Source organism: Thalassophryne amazonica, chromosome 18 (assembly GCF_902500255.1).
Source record: "Thalassophryne amazonica chromosome 18, fThaAma1.1, whole genome shotgun sequence".
NCBI lineage: Eukaryota > Metazoa > Chordata > Actinopteri > Batrachoidiformes > Batrachoididae > Thalassophryne > Thalassophryne amazonica.
Genome location: NC_047120.1, coordinates 34,673,700 through 34,691,187, shown reverse-complemented (window position 1 = coordinate 34,691,187; position 17,488 = coordinate 34,673,700). Strand labels below are relative to the sequence as shown.

Here is a 17,488-nt window from a genome sequence, read left to right as displayed (position 1 = left end):
ATGGATAAAGAGGTAGAGCATGGGCATGGGCAAGACCCGTGTGACCTGGACGAAATGAAGCTCGAACACGCCCCATCTCAGAGTTACTGTATAAGCTAAAGGTAATGGGCTAACCTTGATTCATGTTTTATTATATATCTTTTATATTTTTGCAGACTTTTTGACTCAGTAGTCATGGAGTAACAGTTTAGCTAATACCAACAAGCTACCAATACCTGCTAACAGTGCTAACCTAACAAATAATATGAACATTTCGCTCAGTGGAAGTGCGGGAGCACAGACGTCCAAGATGGTACGACAACTAACCACACAACAAACCATATTATTAGATATTTGTACAACCCAAATTCCAGTGAAGTTGGGACATTGTGTAAAATGTAAATAAAAACAGAATACAATGATTTGCAAATCCTCTTCAACCAATATTCAATTGAATACACCACAAAGACAAGATATTTAATGTTCAAACTGATAAACTTTGTTGTTTTTGTGCAAATATTTGGTCATTTTGAAATGGATGGCTGCAACACATTTCAAAAAAGTTGGGAGGGGGGCAACAAAAGACTGGGAAAGTTGATGAATGCTCAAAGAACACCTAATTGGAAACACGTGAGTGTCATGATTGGGTATAAAAGAAGCATCCCCAAAAGGCTCAGCCATTCACAAGCAAAGATGGGGTGAAGATCACGACTTTGTGAACAACTGTGTGAAAAAATAGTCCAACAGTTTAAGAACAATATTTCTCAACGTTCAATTGCAAGGAATTTAGGGATTACAGCATCTACAGTCCATAATATAATCAGAAGATTCAGAGAATCTGGAGAACTTTTTACACGTAAGCGGCAAGGCCGAAAACCAACATTGAATGTCCGTGACCTTTGATCGCTCAGGCAGCACCACATTAAAAACCGACATCACTGTGTAAAGGATCTTACCGCGTGGGCTCAGGAACACTTCAGAAAACCATTATCAGTTACATCTACAAGTGCAAGTTAAAACTCTACCATGCAAAGTGAAAGCCCTACATCAACAACATCCAGAAACGCCGCCGCCTTCTCTGGGCCCGAGCTCATTTGAAATGGACAGACGCAAAGTGGTAAAGTGTGCTGTGGTCTGATGAGTCCACATTTCAAATTGTTTTTGGAAATCATGGACGTCATGTCCTCCAGACAAAAGAGGAAAAAGACCATCCAGAGTGTTACCAGCACAAATTTCAAAAGCCAGCATCTGTGATGGTATGGGGGTGTGTTAGTGCCCATGGCATGGGCAACTTACACATCTGTGATGGCACCATCAATGCTGAAAGGTACATCTAGGTTTTGGAGCAACACATGCTGCCATCCAAGCAACGTCTTTTTCAGGGACGTCCCTGCTTATTTCAGCAAGACAATGCCAAGCCACATTCTGCACGTGTTACAACAGCATGGCTTCGTAGTAAAAGAGTGTGGGTACTAGACTGACCTGCCTGCAGTCCAGACCTGTCACCCATTGAAAATGTGTGGTGCATTATGAAGAGCAAAATATGACAACGGAGATCCCAGACTCTTGAACAACTGAAGTTGTACATCAAGCAAGAATTGGAAAGGATTTGACCTACAAAGCTTCAACAGTTTGTGTCCTCAGTTCCCAAACGCTTATTGAGTGTTGTTAGAAGGAAAGGTGATGTAACACAGTGATAAATATACCACTGTCCCAGCTTTTTTGAAACGTGTTGCAGGCATCCATTTCAAAACGAGCAAATATTTGAACAAAAACAATAAAGTTTATCAGTTTGAACATTAAATATCTTGTCTTTGTGGTGTATTCAATTGAATGTAGGTTGAAGAGGAATTACAAATCATTGTATTCTGTTTTTATTTACATTTCACACAACGTCCCAACTTCATTGGAATTGGGGTTGTAATAAAATGCTCAGAAAGGATAAACATGGTAGATTGGCAACAGCTAGCCTCAACTGTTAGTCGTATCTGCCAGCGGAGCTCTGGGATAGGCTCATGTTACACACTACCTGTCAGTCAAAGTGACTGCGCCAAAATTTTTCAAACTTTTTGGCTAAAATATGTTAAACCGATAAGTTCGATCGAGCCTCAAGTGACCATTCAAAGAACTGCAAGATTTTCCATTACTTGATTTGCTTTGTTTTAGATGTCTGGAGGTTGAGGATTGATCGCCACTATCTAGTTCTCATGACCATTTCCCCATGGACATTAGTCAAATTCCATACACCACATTTTGAGCTTTCTTGCCTCCTGATAAACACAATCTCTGCCCCACCCCATTCATTTGGTTGAGAGAATAAATTCTATACTCGGTGTTGTGGTCTTCAGTCGCCCACCATAAACAACATTATAGAAATGCAATCTACTGGAAATAAAGGTTCTTTAATTTTAGCTATTTTCTTTAAATGGTCAAGAGCAGTAGCAATATTGCTAATCTGATTGTCAAAATTCAGGCTACAGTGTTATAATCTGATCACTGGTTGCAGGATAAACAGATTTATCCCTGCTTTTTAGGACACAGTTGTGTTTCAGTTCAGTTGTAGAAAGTTGTGGATATCTAACGATTCATAGAATTTGTGCAACTTTATTGGTCTCAGATCATTTTGTATAAAAGATGAAAATGCGAGTATGTGGTTTTAACATGATTCACTTTGAGTCTTAATGCTTTCAAGTGTGGCTGTATGGAAGTGAAAAACAGAGACCCAAGGATAGGACTTTGGGGAATCCCCAAAAATGTTTTTGTTTGAGATGATTGACAGCTTGTGTCTCTTTTTGTTACACTTGGAATTTCATTTCATGTAACCCTGGCAACAATAAGTCACTGTCCTGACTAAAAGAGGGTCTGAAGAAATATGACAGCTGTTAGACATCACTGGGCATTTTCGACTCCATTTGCTCAACTCTGCTTTCCACCTCTCTGTCTTTCCCTCCACCCCGTGTTTAACAGAAATCGGCCGGGTACGCAAAGACATGTACAACGATACACTGAATGGTGGCATGTTCAACGGCCGTGACTTAGAGGAGCTTCCTGAAGCTGTTGGTCCTGTGGCTCAGCTCCAGGAGAAGCTGTACGTGCCTGTCAAAGAGTACCCCGACGTGAGTTGACATATCCAAGACCTTTGACCTTTTGAAGAGTGCCTGTTTACTTTTCACTGTTGTCACTTTATCTCTTCTAGTTACAGACAGGCAGCCATGTTCTTAAATTACATTTTGTCTCTCAGCTCAGAGATAATCTTAATTTTGTAAAAAGGGTCGGCTATTACTTGATCTGCCAAGGCTTAAAATGACCCATCATGCAAGGTTATAAAAAGCCTTTAAACCCATTTATGCATCAAATACAACCCCTGGCAAAAATTATGGAATCACCGGCCTCGGATGATGTTCATTCAGTTGTTTAATTTTGTAGAAAAAAAGCAGATCACACACATGACACAAAACTAAAGTCATTTCAAATGGCAACTTTCTGGCTTTAAGAAACACTATAAGAAATCAAGAAAAAAGATTGTGGCAGTCAGTAACGGTTACTTTTTTAGACCAAGCAGAGGAAAAAAATATGGAATCACTCAATTCTGAGGAAAAAATTATGGAATCACCCTGTAAATTTTCATTCCCAAAACTAACACCTGCATCATATCAGATCTGCTCATTAGTCTGCATCTAAAAAGGAGTGATCACACCTTGGAGAGCTGTTGCACCAAGTGGACTGACATGAATCATGGCTCCAACACGAGAGATGTCAGTTGAAACAAAGGAGAGGATTATCAAACTCTTAAAAGAGAGTAAATCATCATGCAATGTTGCAAAAGATGTTGGTTGTTCACAGTCAGCTGTGTCTAAACTCAGGACCAAATACAAAAAACATGGGAAGGTTGTTAAAGGCAAACATACTGGTAGACCAAGGAAGACATCAAAGCGTCAAGACAGAAAACTTAAAGCAATATGTCTCAAAAATCCAAAAATGCACAACAAAACAAATGAGGAACGAATGGGAGGAAACTGAAGTCAATGTCTATGACTGAACTGTAAGAAACCGCCTAAAGGAAATGGGATTTACATACAGAAAAGCTAAACGAAAGCCATCATTAACACCTAAACAGAATAAACAAGGTTACAATGGGCTAAGGAAAAGCAATCGTGGACTGTGTATGACTGGATGAAAGTGATATTCAGTGATGAATCTCAAATCTGCATTGGGCAAGGTGATGATGCTGGAACTTTTGTTTGGTGCCGTTCCAATGAGATTTATAAAGATGACTGCCTGAAGAGAACATGTAAATTTCCACAGTCATTGATGATATGGGGCTGCATGTCAGGTAAAGGCACTGGGGAGATGGCTGTCATTACATCATCAATAAATGCACAAGTTTATGTTGATATTTTGGACAATTGAAAGGATGTTTGGGGATGATGAAATCATTTTTCAAGATGATAATGCATCTTGCCATAGAGCAAATACTGAAAACGTTCCTTGCAAAAAGACACATACGATCAGTGTCATGGCATAGGGTCAATGTCAACGATGATGTAATGACAGCCATCTCCCCAGTGCCTTTATAATCCTCTCCTTTGTTTCAATTGACATCTCTCGTGTTGGAGCCATGATTCATGTCAGTCCACTTGGTGCAACAGCTCTCCAAGGTGTGATCACTCCTTTTTAGATGCAGACTAACAAGCAGATGTGATTTGATGCAGGTGTTAGTTTTGGGGATGAAAATTTACAGGGTGATTCCATAATTTATTCCTCAGAATTGAGTGAGTGAGTCCATATTTTTTTCCTCTGCTTGGTCTAAAAAAGTAACCGTTACTGACTGCCACAATCTTTTTTTCTTGATTTCTTATAGTGTTTCTTAAAGCCAGAAAGTTGCCATTTGAAATTACTTTAGTTTTGTGTCATGTCTGTGATCTGCTTTTTTTCTACAAAATTAAACAACTGAATGAACATCCTCCAAGGCTGGTGATTTAGGGACTACATAGTGTTTTGGTAGTGTCCTGCAGTTTATAAGGATATCAACTTTATTTAATAGGTTTATACAACAATTTTATTACTGAGTGAGTTGTGTTGTCATGTACCAGGTAGGACACCTACAATTAAATTGTTTTTTGATTTTAATTTTTATTTAATTTAAATTAGAAAATTAGGTTTATTTATGGAAATTGAAAAAAAAAATTCTCATCTGATTTTTGTTGGAATAGGAATGATCCGCCAATTTAAATGACATTTTCTGTTTATACGAACATGAAGAAAGAAAAAAGAAAGAAAAGAAAAGCTATATATGTAAAAACAAAGTCTAAAAAAGTATTTTTCACTGTACAATCTGCTATGACACTCCAATCAGTGTTATATGCAATAAATTTTCATTTTACTTATTTACATAACCTTTTTAAACATTACTTCCACAAGTATTAAAAAAACAATGACATTAGAGTGCATTCCTGCCAAGTACAGTTTAGTACTTCAGTATGAGTTGCGTTGATCTAGGTTGAATGGCTCACATGATTTGGTTCATGCATCAGCCCACCAATCACAGTAAACAATTCCATGCTGTCCTCATTCACATGACAGCAGACTAACAGGACACACAGAAGCTCTTTGGAACGGCTGAGATCAAGGTTAAATATAGAGAGCAGTTCCTCTATCAGAATTTCTTGCACGCGCGTGCATTGGATTGTGTGTGTGTGTGTGTGTGTGTGTGTGTGTGTGTGTGTGTGTGTGTGTGTGTGTGTGTGTGTGTGTGTGTGTGTGTGTGTGTGTGTGTGTGTGTGTGTGTGTGTTTTGGTGTAAGTCAAGGGTCACCCTCGTGGCTGAAGTGTTGCAACCTTTTGTGAAACAAACACCAGCTTAAGAGACAAATTTGTGTGTGCAAGCAGAGTTTGGTGTCAAATAGGGAAAGAGACGACTGTGTGGACAAACTGTGTGGTAGAAATGGCTGAGGAAGAGGTGTCGCACGAAACAAAGGGCAAAGAAACAATCACACACAGCACATACAGAGGGACAGCTGCCTTGTTAATCACTCTGTCTTACTGACAGATAAGGTTACGAGAACGTCGCCATCCCATCAGGCCATTAGCGCCCGTATAATGAGCTATTTTTGTCTCTGTCAGTAACACACATCACAGATACTTAAACATTACACACACACTCATGCCAGTCTCAGACATACACACAGTTCAACAAAAGAGTTTTATTTGTATGAATGTGGTTGATGTGTGTTATGTGTTAGCGTTGCACCTTTTTTCATCATTTGTTGTCTTTTTAACGCAGTTCAATTTCGTTGGGAGAATCCTGGGCCCACGTGGACTGACGGCCAAACAACTGGAGGCCGAGACAGGCTGCAAGATCATGGTGCGCGGAAAGGGCTCCATGAGGGACAAGAAGAAGGTACGCAAATACACTCACCAAAACAAAAAAAAAAAAAATGCATATTCAATATCCAGCACAGGAAAATCTGATTTATAAAACAAAAAAGGTGTGCACATGCTTCTTCAGTGTGTGAGATGAGGCTGAATAGAAAAGTGGAAATGCAAGAGAAGAAATCTTAAAGAATTAGTCTGCTAACTGCTTTTTACAGTCTACACACAGAGTCGTTCCAGTCAAACTCTGATTATGATCATTATGGAATTTATTTTAGTACTTTATGAACTATGGATATCCTGGGTCCCCTGAGTTCCAACATTCAGCCCTGTGTGAGGAACCTCAGACTGATTTTTGACAGCCATTTAAAATTTAATAAGCAGATCCGTGCTGTTGTTAAAGTAAGTTTTTTCCGACTCCGCCTCTTAGCCAAGACCAAGCCCTATGTTTGTAGGATCAACCTCGAGAAGGTTATCCACGCCTTCATTACGAGTACGTTAGACTATTGTAACTCCCTATACATTGGCTTGGATCAGACCTCACTCAAATGTTTTCAGCTTCTTCAGAACGCAGCTGCTCGTCTTCTTTCAGGCAAGAAAAAGCGTGACCATATTTCGCCAGTTTAGGCCTGTCTCCACTGGCTCCCGGGCCAATATCGTGTTGATTTTACACTTCTTTTAATTGTTTTTAAAGCCCTCCATAGCCTGGCCCCGTGTACCTTTCCGAGCTTCTGCTCCGTTACACCCTAACCAGAGCCTTAAGGTCTTCTGACCAACTGTTGTTGGAGGTTCCTAAAACTAGATTAAAGACTAGAGGTGACAGGGCCTTTGTGGCGGCTGCCCCCAGGCTTTGGAATAGTTTCCCCTTCCATGTTAGATCGTCCCTAATGCTAGAGACTTTTAAATATTTAAAAACCCACTTCTTTTCCATGCCGTTTCCCAATTGAGCAAATGCATCTCTATTTTCTAATGTATTTTTTAAAAATATTCTTTTTAATGCCTGCTGCAATTTTATTGTTGTTTTTAACTTTTTATTTATTTAGTATTGAGCATAACCTGGTGCCCATTTTTATTGTACAGCACTTTGGTCGACCGCTGTCGTTTTAAATGTGCTTTAGAAATAAAGTGTGAGTTCATTTGAGTTGAGTTGAACCTTGATGACGTATCCAAACATAAATGCCTGTGGGGATCCACAGGTTCTAGATTGGATAGTGTTTATAAACTAGGTAGCTGACATTTTTTCAAGGGTGGTAATAAATTAAGCAAAGTTTCTATAATGATTTTAACTGAAATTAAAATGAGAAAGTTTTGTGAATAATTGTATTTATTATTTGGCACATTTAGTTGATGTCATGCTTCACAGCTGGCAAGGTTGTGATATTTCCTTTGTTCAGAGCTTGTCTGGTTACCAGGGACTGATATCAATGTCCATTGTTCAATGTTGTTTGCTAATATCGCTAATTTCTCGAAAAAATATTAGTCCTATCAACTTTCCATTTTTGCGGCGTTCATCCTTGACCCAAAATACATAAACACACCAAACGGCAAATGTCAGCTCTCCCCAGCTTCTTTCGTGATTGAAGGTACACATACGCACACATACACATACACAATGGCCACTTCACTTTTAATATATAGATTTTACCTGAACATGTGATAAAAAAAGTCCTTTACTTTGCACCAGCTGAAACAATCCTTTGAAATTTTCAGGAAAATGAGTTGGTATCAAACTCAGACATTCTCAGGTTCAACAATGATGATAAAAATGCTGAAATGTTTAGGCAAATGCAAAATTTTAAGTTATACATGTTTCCAAATGGTTATTTCAGGAACACAACCACCAAACTCCTCAGATTAACATTTGTGTTTCTGGAATTAAAGTTTATCTGCAGATAGGAATTATTTAACATATACAATTTATAGCATTTGGCACCATTATTGTATTCTGATATTTGCATCACACAAAAAGAAAGCTTTCTGTGACATCAGTGTTGCCTTTTAACTTCTGCACAGCTATTTGTCCTTTAAAGGGACCCGTCAGCTGTTACACAACCGTGCCTGTTGCTGTGGAGAAACAAAAGATGGTATTTCCACTGACCCGACAATCAAATCTTCTCTAATCACAATGAAGTTCTTTAGCATTTAAAAGCCTCATAAAAGTGACGGAATCAGGAACTAAGGAACCCACAATGATGTTTGTCCATCTATGGTTAAATGTGGGAGTCGATAATCAGGTCTGTGCACGTATGCCAAGTTACACACAAAGATTTCTAAACAGAATCGCTTTTTTATTGTTTGCGTACTCTGAAAAAGTGTTTACAGACATTTAAAATTTTGGTTGTTGTGGTTTTCTATCACATTGGAGAGTCTGTCTGCTTGAATTGATGTCAGCGCTGCTTGCTCAGTGTGTTCTAATTCACTTCAGTCCTTGAACTTTAATTAGAAACATACTAATCATAATATCTACAATAATGTATTACATTTGACAGGTGTCTTGTCTCACATTGTGCCACAGAAACATTAAAATAGTATAGTTTAGTGTACAATGTTTACAAAGTAGTGTACAATGTACAATGGTAATAATTAACCCTATTAAGTGTCCATTAAATTTATTGAACATTTAATATTCAGTTTTATTATAAATCTAACACACAGTTAAATTTTAACTTCATTAAGGGGGTGGGGATCCAAATTCATTGATATATTTGAAAAATTTTTAAGTAAAGCAATAGTTACTTTCCCTAATAACTAATTTCTTTTATAATGCTCTAACTCAGTTATTAACTTACTCACGTTTTTGGAAGAAGTAACTAGTAACTATAATTAATTGCTTTTTTTTAAAGTAACGTGCCCAACACTGAATACAACACAAAAAATACAACTCAACCTCAGAAAACTCAAACCATTAATGATGGTCAACCATTGTCAACATTATCATGTCTGCCAGTCAACAGAAGACATGTTTTTAACTTGTACAGTGTCTATATGTCTTTTTGCATCGTTATTTCTGATGTCAGAAGATTGATTATTGAAATACTTGAAAAGAAGCCACAGATTTAAAAAAGGGATATAAAAGACGAGATCTGGAATTTCTGTAAAACGGAACTGAAATCCGTTGTCTACTGTTTAAACTGGAGCACCGCACTCATAGAGTGCAAACCTCTGCCACTAGTTTCCAATTCCAAAAATTTTTACCTTGGAAAAGTTGTCACAGTCAAAGTCCTGTTTGAAGTGGCTTTTCATAAGCTAAATTAGATGTGCTCAAATTTCAGGAGTATGTGTTTAGTTCATACATGTGAATCAAAGTTTTTTGTGGTGTTGTCAGGTTTTTTTTCCAACTTTTTGATTACTGAATAGTTTTTCAGTTAATTTTCACAGAACATTGGTTATCTCTGCTATGCACAATTTGTCATTGCTTTTTGGCACTTGGTTTCAAACTGATAACTGGAAGACAAACAGGCATAAAATTGGAACTTCCGTCCAATTTTGGTGGTGAAGGTAAATCCATAACATAAAAATGAGAGTGACTGAGACACGTTTGATTGAGATATAATACAAAATGTACACCAAATGGACTTTTCAATATTAAATCAAATGTTCACACAATCCACAATCCAGATCAGATCTGGATCACACTTTGTCAGGTGATAGTGAGTGCCAGTCTATGCCTGGCTTTCAAATCTGAGGGTGACAGGGGCATGTATGTCATGTCATGATTGATTGACATTAAAAGGTGTTTTCAATGTTAAATTTCAATGGGCAGAAAATCTGCAATCTGGATCAGATCCGGATCAAACTTTTTCAAAGGATATCATCCTACATAAAGCTCTCAAATATGGATGAAATCGAAGCTTTTTTGACAGAGTTATAAATTACTGAAAATTCTTTCAGTGTTAAAGGATAGGGATTTTACCACTTTGCCAAGATTTTTCCTGACTTCGACCTTTGACCTATGACCTTGAAAACTGAATCAGTTCTTGCCTAACAGGATATAAATCCTCTGTAAAAAAAAAAACTTCATAACGATATCTGGAAAAATGTGGGTTACAGGCTGTTCAAAAACAGATAAACAAACAAATGGGTGAAAACATAACCCCTGTCAGCTTCATTGGCGGAGTTAATAAGAACTTTTCATGACGTTATCACCTGACAAATCTACTGCAATTAAAAGCAGCAGCTGACTGCAAAAGTTCACTGCTGTAACATTTAAATATAAGATCAAATGTATTTAGCGATGCCACACTCGCATTTCAAAATATCAGACAAGCGGAGAAAATGTGACCTTTTAAAGTTCAGTTACTTACAGTAGTATTTATTTCTGAACTTAGTTGTATTTCCATAAAATTTGCCATTTTAATATAAATATATTATTATTGAGAGTTAAATCTGACCATGACTTATGTCCTTCATCGCGGACTGATCTTAATATCTTGTCACTTTTTCCCATCCAGAGACCCAGTGTACCTGCCAAGTTTGATCAAAGTCAGTTTAGGCTTTCTTAAAATAGCTTGCTAACATACTGTACACATAAATATATTTACATCCATATCAGTACAGTGATGAGAGCACACACTTCTGGTGCCATCAATAACAATAAAATTACAAAATAATGAGTTGTTCAAGTTCTTTGCTTTTAGTCCATGGTTATAATTCATGGCTGTCAAGCAACCTATGTGAAATGTATGAAAAATACTTGTCTTCGTAACCTCTCTTCTTATCGTAATAAAAAAATTAAATCATGTCCTGACTTTGATGACTCTAATCAAACTAACCCCTCATAGTAGCTCTGGGAGGTTTGTGTTTGGATGTCAGTTGAGAATATTTGTATTCTCTTTTCTCAAAGTCCTTTAGTTGTCTTCTCCCGAATTCCCTGTAGTGTGAGTGGATGAATATGAACATATTGAAGAAGTTGATCTAACCACGGGGGTGAGGGACGTGCTGGTGGGAGAGACTTGAGAACTGCTTTTTAACTGCTGAGTCTCTGGTTCTTCATGGTCTCTCTTGTCAACTTGAGATGATCGAATCCAATCAGTCTCAACATGGAAGTCCTGTGAAACATCTTGTTTTTCTTCCAGTGTGTCATAAAAGCAAAAAACTTTCCATTCAGAGCACAGTTGCCTGCAAAGGCACAACAGTGCATTCGGCCGTATTAATTCTGAAGTACATTTAATCTCCTTGAGTAAATGCATGGTTTATTTCTTATGCTGTGATTAATCATATGGCTGACAGATGCTAGCTGTGTGTTGACCTCATGGCACGTTTCCCAGAGCCATAATCCATGATCCATGATGCCTCACTGCTGAAGACTCCAGAAACTAAAAATGACCTACAAGATAGAAACATGTTACCTGGTTGTGGCATGTTTTGGACACCCCAGTCTCACTTTTTTTTTTTCGTGCTCCCGTCACGAAAATTTGACTCATTTTATGACGGGAGCACGGTTTTGTTTTATTTACTATTACTAACCCTACTCCTACCCCCAACCCTAACCTTAACCATAACCTAATCCTACTGCTTCTTCCCCCAACCCTAACCATAACCCCCCCCCCCTCACTTTTAATTTCGTGCAGCCATCACAGAATGAATTAGAATGAATTTGTGCTTTGTGTGAATTTTGTGCTTTTCGTCATAATATCACGAGCCAATAGATTAATGTGTATTTTGTGCTGCTGAATCACGACTTGCCATGAGACCTGGTTGGTTTTGGAAAATAAGGATGGGCCATTGGTCTGCCTGAATGGTTGCTATAGACCCATGGGGGTTCCATAGGGTGGCAGATCCCACATTGCACTGCACAGTGCATGATCTTAGAGCTGAACTGATGTGACATCCACTAAGCCTGAGAACTGACCGCGCAGAATACCTGAAATGTTCCTCCCGCACATTAGGGGAGGTGATGGTCTAGTGGTTAAGGTGTTGGGCTTGAGTCCAGAAGATCATGGGTTCAAATCCCCGCCTGACTGGAAAATCACTAAGGGCCCTTGGGCAAGGCCTTTAATCCCCTAGTTGCTCCCGGTGTGTAGTGAGCGCCTTGTATGGCAGCACCCTGACATTGGGGTGAATGTGAGCGCTTTGAGCGTCTGATGCAGATGGAAAAGCGCTATATAAATGCAGTCCATTTACCATTCACCATTTACATTCTTCCTACTTGCAAAAAATAAAAAATAAACATCCCCCATTCTGGAAGCGTAGTTTTGTGGTATAATGGTCGGGTCTCTGGTTTTTGTTACCTTGTGACATGAGTTCAAATTTCAGTAGAGCCTAAATTTTTAGTCTTGTGGCATTTGATTTAATATAGACAGATGAAAAATGTACCCCCCTCTTTTTGTTTTGTTTTTTTATGTACCTTATGTCACTCTGTATAGAAACTCATTTGATCAGCTTTAAAAGATAAATGCAAGAACTGGAGAAGCAGCAAGGAAACAAAGTTTGAAAAGAAAAGACTCACCTGACCAGTGAAGGTCCTGCAAGACTTTGTTGGCTTAGGGTTAGATTAGGGTAAGGGTTGTGGTTTGGATGATCTCCTCTGACCATAAACTGTACAGAGGAATTATTCTTCATGATGTACGGCCACCTCTTGTACATTTGATGCCCCCAATGTATTTTTTATGGGGAGTTATAAAAAATTCTCCAAAATGCTGCATCTCCACCATATCAAAATCTTATAGGTTTTTTATTCGTACATGTTAAACCCGTCCAACTGATGGTGTATGTAGAGCAGGTAGCTCAGTGGGATCAGGTACCAACCTTGCCTGTGAAAGTAACCTGCATTGGACTGGTGTCCTATCCAGAGGGAGTTGTCCGCTTAACACTACAGAATCCAGGGATAAGCACCAGCACAAATGTGAATGAACATGATGACGTCACAACTTCGAGCTTTTCCTCATATCTGTGTCGATCATCAGGCTCCAGAGATAGAATACGATGACCAGTTAAGCTTGTTTTAAGCAAATACGATTAAATGTCATCAGCAAACAGAAATACGTGCTGCTGAATGACACCAACAACTGACAAAATAAATGTCTCTTCTTGCGTGCTGCTACCAGAGATGTGTTGTCTTCCAGCCATTGGCAACAGAAGAATATGAACAATATCAGTGTACGATCATGTAAGCTAGGCATCGGGGCCTATACAGGACTTACTTCTTCCAAGGTTGATGCAATAAAACACTGGTTATGTTGTTTTGACCATTTTGCAGAAGTGGTCAAAATAGAAAAGGTTCAAATCGACAACACTATTGATTTCTGATTATAGCAAATATCCACAGTTGTCCAAAACTTGATTGGTCCGAGGATGTCCTCCACCTGACTGCTATATGGCTGCATCTACTAGAATTAGAATAGAACAAACACAAAGCTACAAAAATAAATAAATGTGTGTAATGTTTCTGGGCGGGGCTGATTTTTTTTGCGTGGGCATTTCCTAAAAGATTTGATGTATTTCTTTGTACACTTGTGAATCCTTGGAAGCGTTCTGTCCGTCCGAGTGGTTTTCTCTCACAGGGTCTCCGATGCTGTTTTTCTCCAGTCGTGGTGTTTGGTCCATCTGTCCTCTCTTCCTCTCCCCTGGTGTTTGGTTGGATGGACTCTGCACAATCTTTCCAAACGGCAGGTGGAGCAAGTCCAGCATTCCAACCCCCTCTTTCCAGAACATTCCCTACCTCACACACCCCTCGGAGAGAGAGAGAAACACACACAGACGGAGAAGAAGGAAAACACAGACACAGTGGGATACAGCAGGCAGGGAAGAGAGAGATGTTGACTTTGAATGTTCTTTAAAATGATACATCACACTTGAAGAAACATGCACACAGGATATAGTCTCCCAGCATGCATTAGTCCAGGGGTTACACCGAGCCATTGCAAGAGGGACGCAAACTGCCGAGTTAAAAATGCGAATTGTAAGAAGATTTGAATGACTTTCTGTAAGTGGGGCAGAACAATGTATGAAGTACAAGAGGAGGTCTTATTGACGGGGAGGAAAAGAAAAACAGGTGATAATTGCCAAATCATGTTTTTAGTTCACACTAAGGATTAAAATGAAAGGGCACAACATGCTTGAACATGTTATTTTAGTGGAAATGTATGTTGGGTTCTTGTATCTCAAATGTAATGGTCATATGAGGCAATCAGAGGCGCAGGTTGGGATTGTCAGAAAATATTTGAACCCACTGCTTTGTAGCCCCTTTTGCAAAGTTTGGAACAATATTATTAACTAAAAAAAAAAGAAAAGTTTGGGGAGGAGCACTTCCTGGAATCAGTTTGTTTGAGGTGCTCTTTGCAAAATGATACATATACGAGGTCTGTGAGAAAAGTATCGGACCTTTTTATTTTTTCAAAAACCATATGGATTTGAATCACGTGTGATTGCATCAGCCAAGCTTGAACCTTCGTGCGCATGCGTGAGTTTTTTCACACCTGTCGGTTGTGTCATTCGCCTGTGAGCAGGCTTTGTGTGAGCAGTGGTCCACCCCTCTCGTCGGATTTTTATTGTGAATAAATGCCTGAACGATTTGGAGCTTTGCTGCATCAATTTTTTTCCAGAAACTGAGAGACCTCCAGGTGGACACCGTTCAGAAAATTAATATGCCTTTTAGGGACGATTTTATGGGGATTATACAGATTAAGGAGTGTTACTGCCGCTTTAAGGACGGCCCACAACTGCTGAGAGCACGGCGCGCTCCCAGCGCCGATCGACATGCTCAGACCCCGCTGAAACAACCAGATCATTTCCAACGTGAAGGCTTTGTTGATCCGGGATCTCGTCTGACTTTCACAAAAAGGCAGGAGACGTGGACATCAGCACTTTTTCGGCACATTCCACTGTTAAAGGAGTTTTTTTCATGGAAAGAAAAACGGAGGGATGCGCCACGGAGCCGTTCATTACGCGGGACAAAACCACCTCGGTGTTGGTCTCACAGGACGGCTTTCAGGTGGATTCACACGACTGAAAAGCAACCGGAATCCATCTGAAATAGATGATAACTGGAGTGCAGTTTGAAGCAGAAGCGAGGTGTTAATCCGTGAACCGCATCATCAGGGGGACTGATTTTTAGGGGGACCGTTCAGTTGGCGACAGCTCTCTTTAAAAGCTTTAAACAGACCTTTAATGTCACACCACAGCCACACAAGATCTTGAAAACAAACAGACTTCTACATGTTCCGGCTTCAAACCTTCATCAGGAAAGTAATACTATGGACTACTTTGCCCTGTGCTTTTCTTCGGACTGCCTTGGTGCTGTGATAAGACACACAATGAACCTGACTTTCACAGTAACAGTTTGCTGTCTGGCTGCTGTTTCTTTGAAATGAAAATGCCTCTATTGTAGAATACGATCAAGAAACTGAGGATCAGCAGTAGCCTATGTTGACATTCTACGGTGCACTGTGTAAGGGTGGTCTCCCATTGCTGATTTTTGATACCCAATTGTCTGTCTTTTTGAAATCGGGGTAATGGGGCTATTTCACAGAGCGCCGTTCCTTCCCATTTAATCCGGAATAGCAAAACTGGGTGCATTCTTAAGCACCATAGTAACTTCTTGATCCATCTTTGTCAATCTTGAACAAACTTGATGTATATAGTAGTTACTGCTATCATCTGCACCAATTTTTTGAACTGTTTAAAAATTTCATGCCAATTATCGAAATCTTTGCACGTACCTGGTAACTTCCGGGTATTTGCACTCTTAACGGTTTCAATCATGTTCGGACATCTTTAAATGGGGTATTCGTAGGGACTAAGGCTTGAAATGTGTTTCAGCGTGCTCCATGGGGGTAAAAATTTGAAACCCAAGCAGCTTTGTTGCAGTTTTTTGTTCAAAGTTGAACAGCTCAATCATGTCTGGTCGAGGGCGCAGGTCCTTTCTTTCGTTTTCATGCAGGTTGCCTTTATAATCCATGCAGTTGCCATGTCTGAACTTTATAAACCAGCCTGTTAGGAGGCAAACCGGATTAAGGCCTTTTTTCCTGTTTTTGCACTTTTTCGGATCTTGGGCGATTGTAGAATGGCGCCCTGTGGAATAATCATGTCATCTTTTGGTAAAAGTGCTATTGTAGAACACTGAGCAATCTGGAAAGTTTTAAACATGTTTTAAAAAATTGTGATGTCAAGATAAATCATGATCCCCATAACGTGAATAATTGGATTTAATTGTGGCAGAGCAGGCAGTGTTGTGGAGTAACTAGTTAAATATAATGGAGTTACGTAATTAAATTACAAAATAAATGCAGTTGTAATTTATTACAATTACTGAGAAAAATATGTACAATTAACTAGATTGAATATTGGCGATTACAAATGGATTACATTGGGATATAATTTAAAAAAAATTAATGTGCAAACTATTCAGTAGGCCTATGCTGCTTTGCATAATTCAAATTCAGAAAACTTTATTTTTCCCCAAGGGGCAATTCAAATGCCAAGAGCAGCAATATTTCAAACAGACAACAAAAAAAATGAGTGAATAAATAAAAATAAACTAATACCACAATAAATATATATCAATACAATTATAAGTGCTTCAGAAGTAAAATAGTTATATCATAATTACAGGAATAGCACATTTCTGAATGTGTGCTGCTGAGACAAATTTGAGTGGTCCTTATTTTTAATTTGCGCCACCGAATCCTGTCTGCTCAACCTCTGTGCCAGCATTGCCAATTTAGTAACTTTAGTAACTTAGCGGCTTTTGCCCTTCTCTCGTGACAAAAAAAAAACAAAAAAAAAAAAAACTATTGAGCAACTAGCAACAAATCTGGCAACTTTTATTCCAGACAAACTGGAGAGAGCCCCCCCCAAAACAAAATCTATCTTTTCTTTATTTTCAAACCCCTTGAAGGTGCACTTCTGTAGCCATTTTAAAGAATTTTTTTTGCACATAATAATAACAATAATGCTCTATGTCAGACTGGCGTCCTGTCCACAGTGTACCTCGCCTCACGCCCTATGACTGCTGGGATAGGCTCCGGCTCCCCGTGACCCTTAATTGGAGTAAGCGGGTATTGAAATGGATGGATGGATGATATTAATAATCAGATTCTAATACTTTGAAAAAATAACATTATTTAATGATTTATTATTATTATCATTCACTTACTATTTCTAATATATAAGAAATAAAGTAATTTTGCCTAAAACCC

At 38.9% G+C, this 17,488-nt stretch overlaps 1 protein-coding gene across 3 annotated transcripts in view; it reads left to right on the top strand.

Moving 5' to 3' along the window:
• Window positions 1-17,488, top strand: part of qki2 (QKI, KH domain containing, RNA binding 2) — a 50,915-nt gene that overhangs the window by 22,191 nt on the left and 11,236 nt on the right. For all 3 annotated transcript variants that reach the window (XR_004566433.1, XM_034193615.1, XM_034193616.1), the window contains exons 2-3: window positions 2,947-3,095; window positions 6,262-6,378. Coding sequence is in view for 2 of the 3 variants with exons in the window: in XM_034193615.1 (XP_034049506.1) it covers window positions 2,947-3,095; window positions 6,262-6,378 (266 nt within the window). In the remaining variant the exon portion in view is untranslated. The remainder of the gene's footprint in view (window positions 1-2,946; window positions 3,096-6,261; window positions 6,379-17,488) is intronic.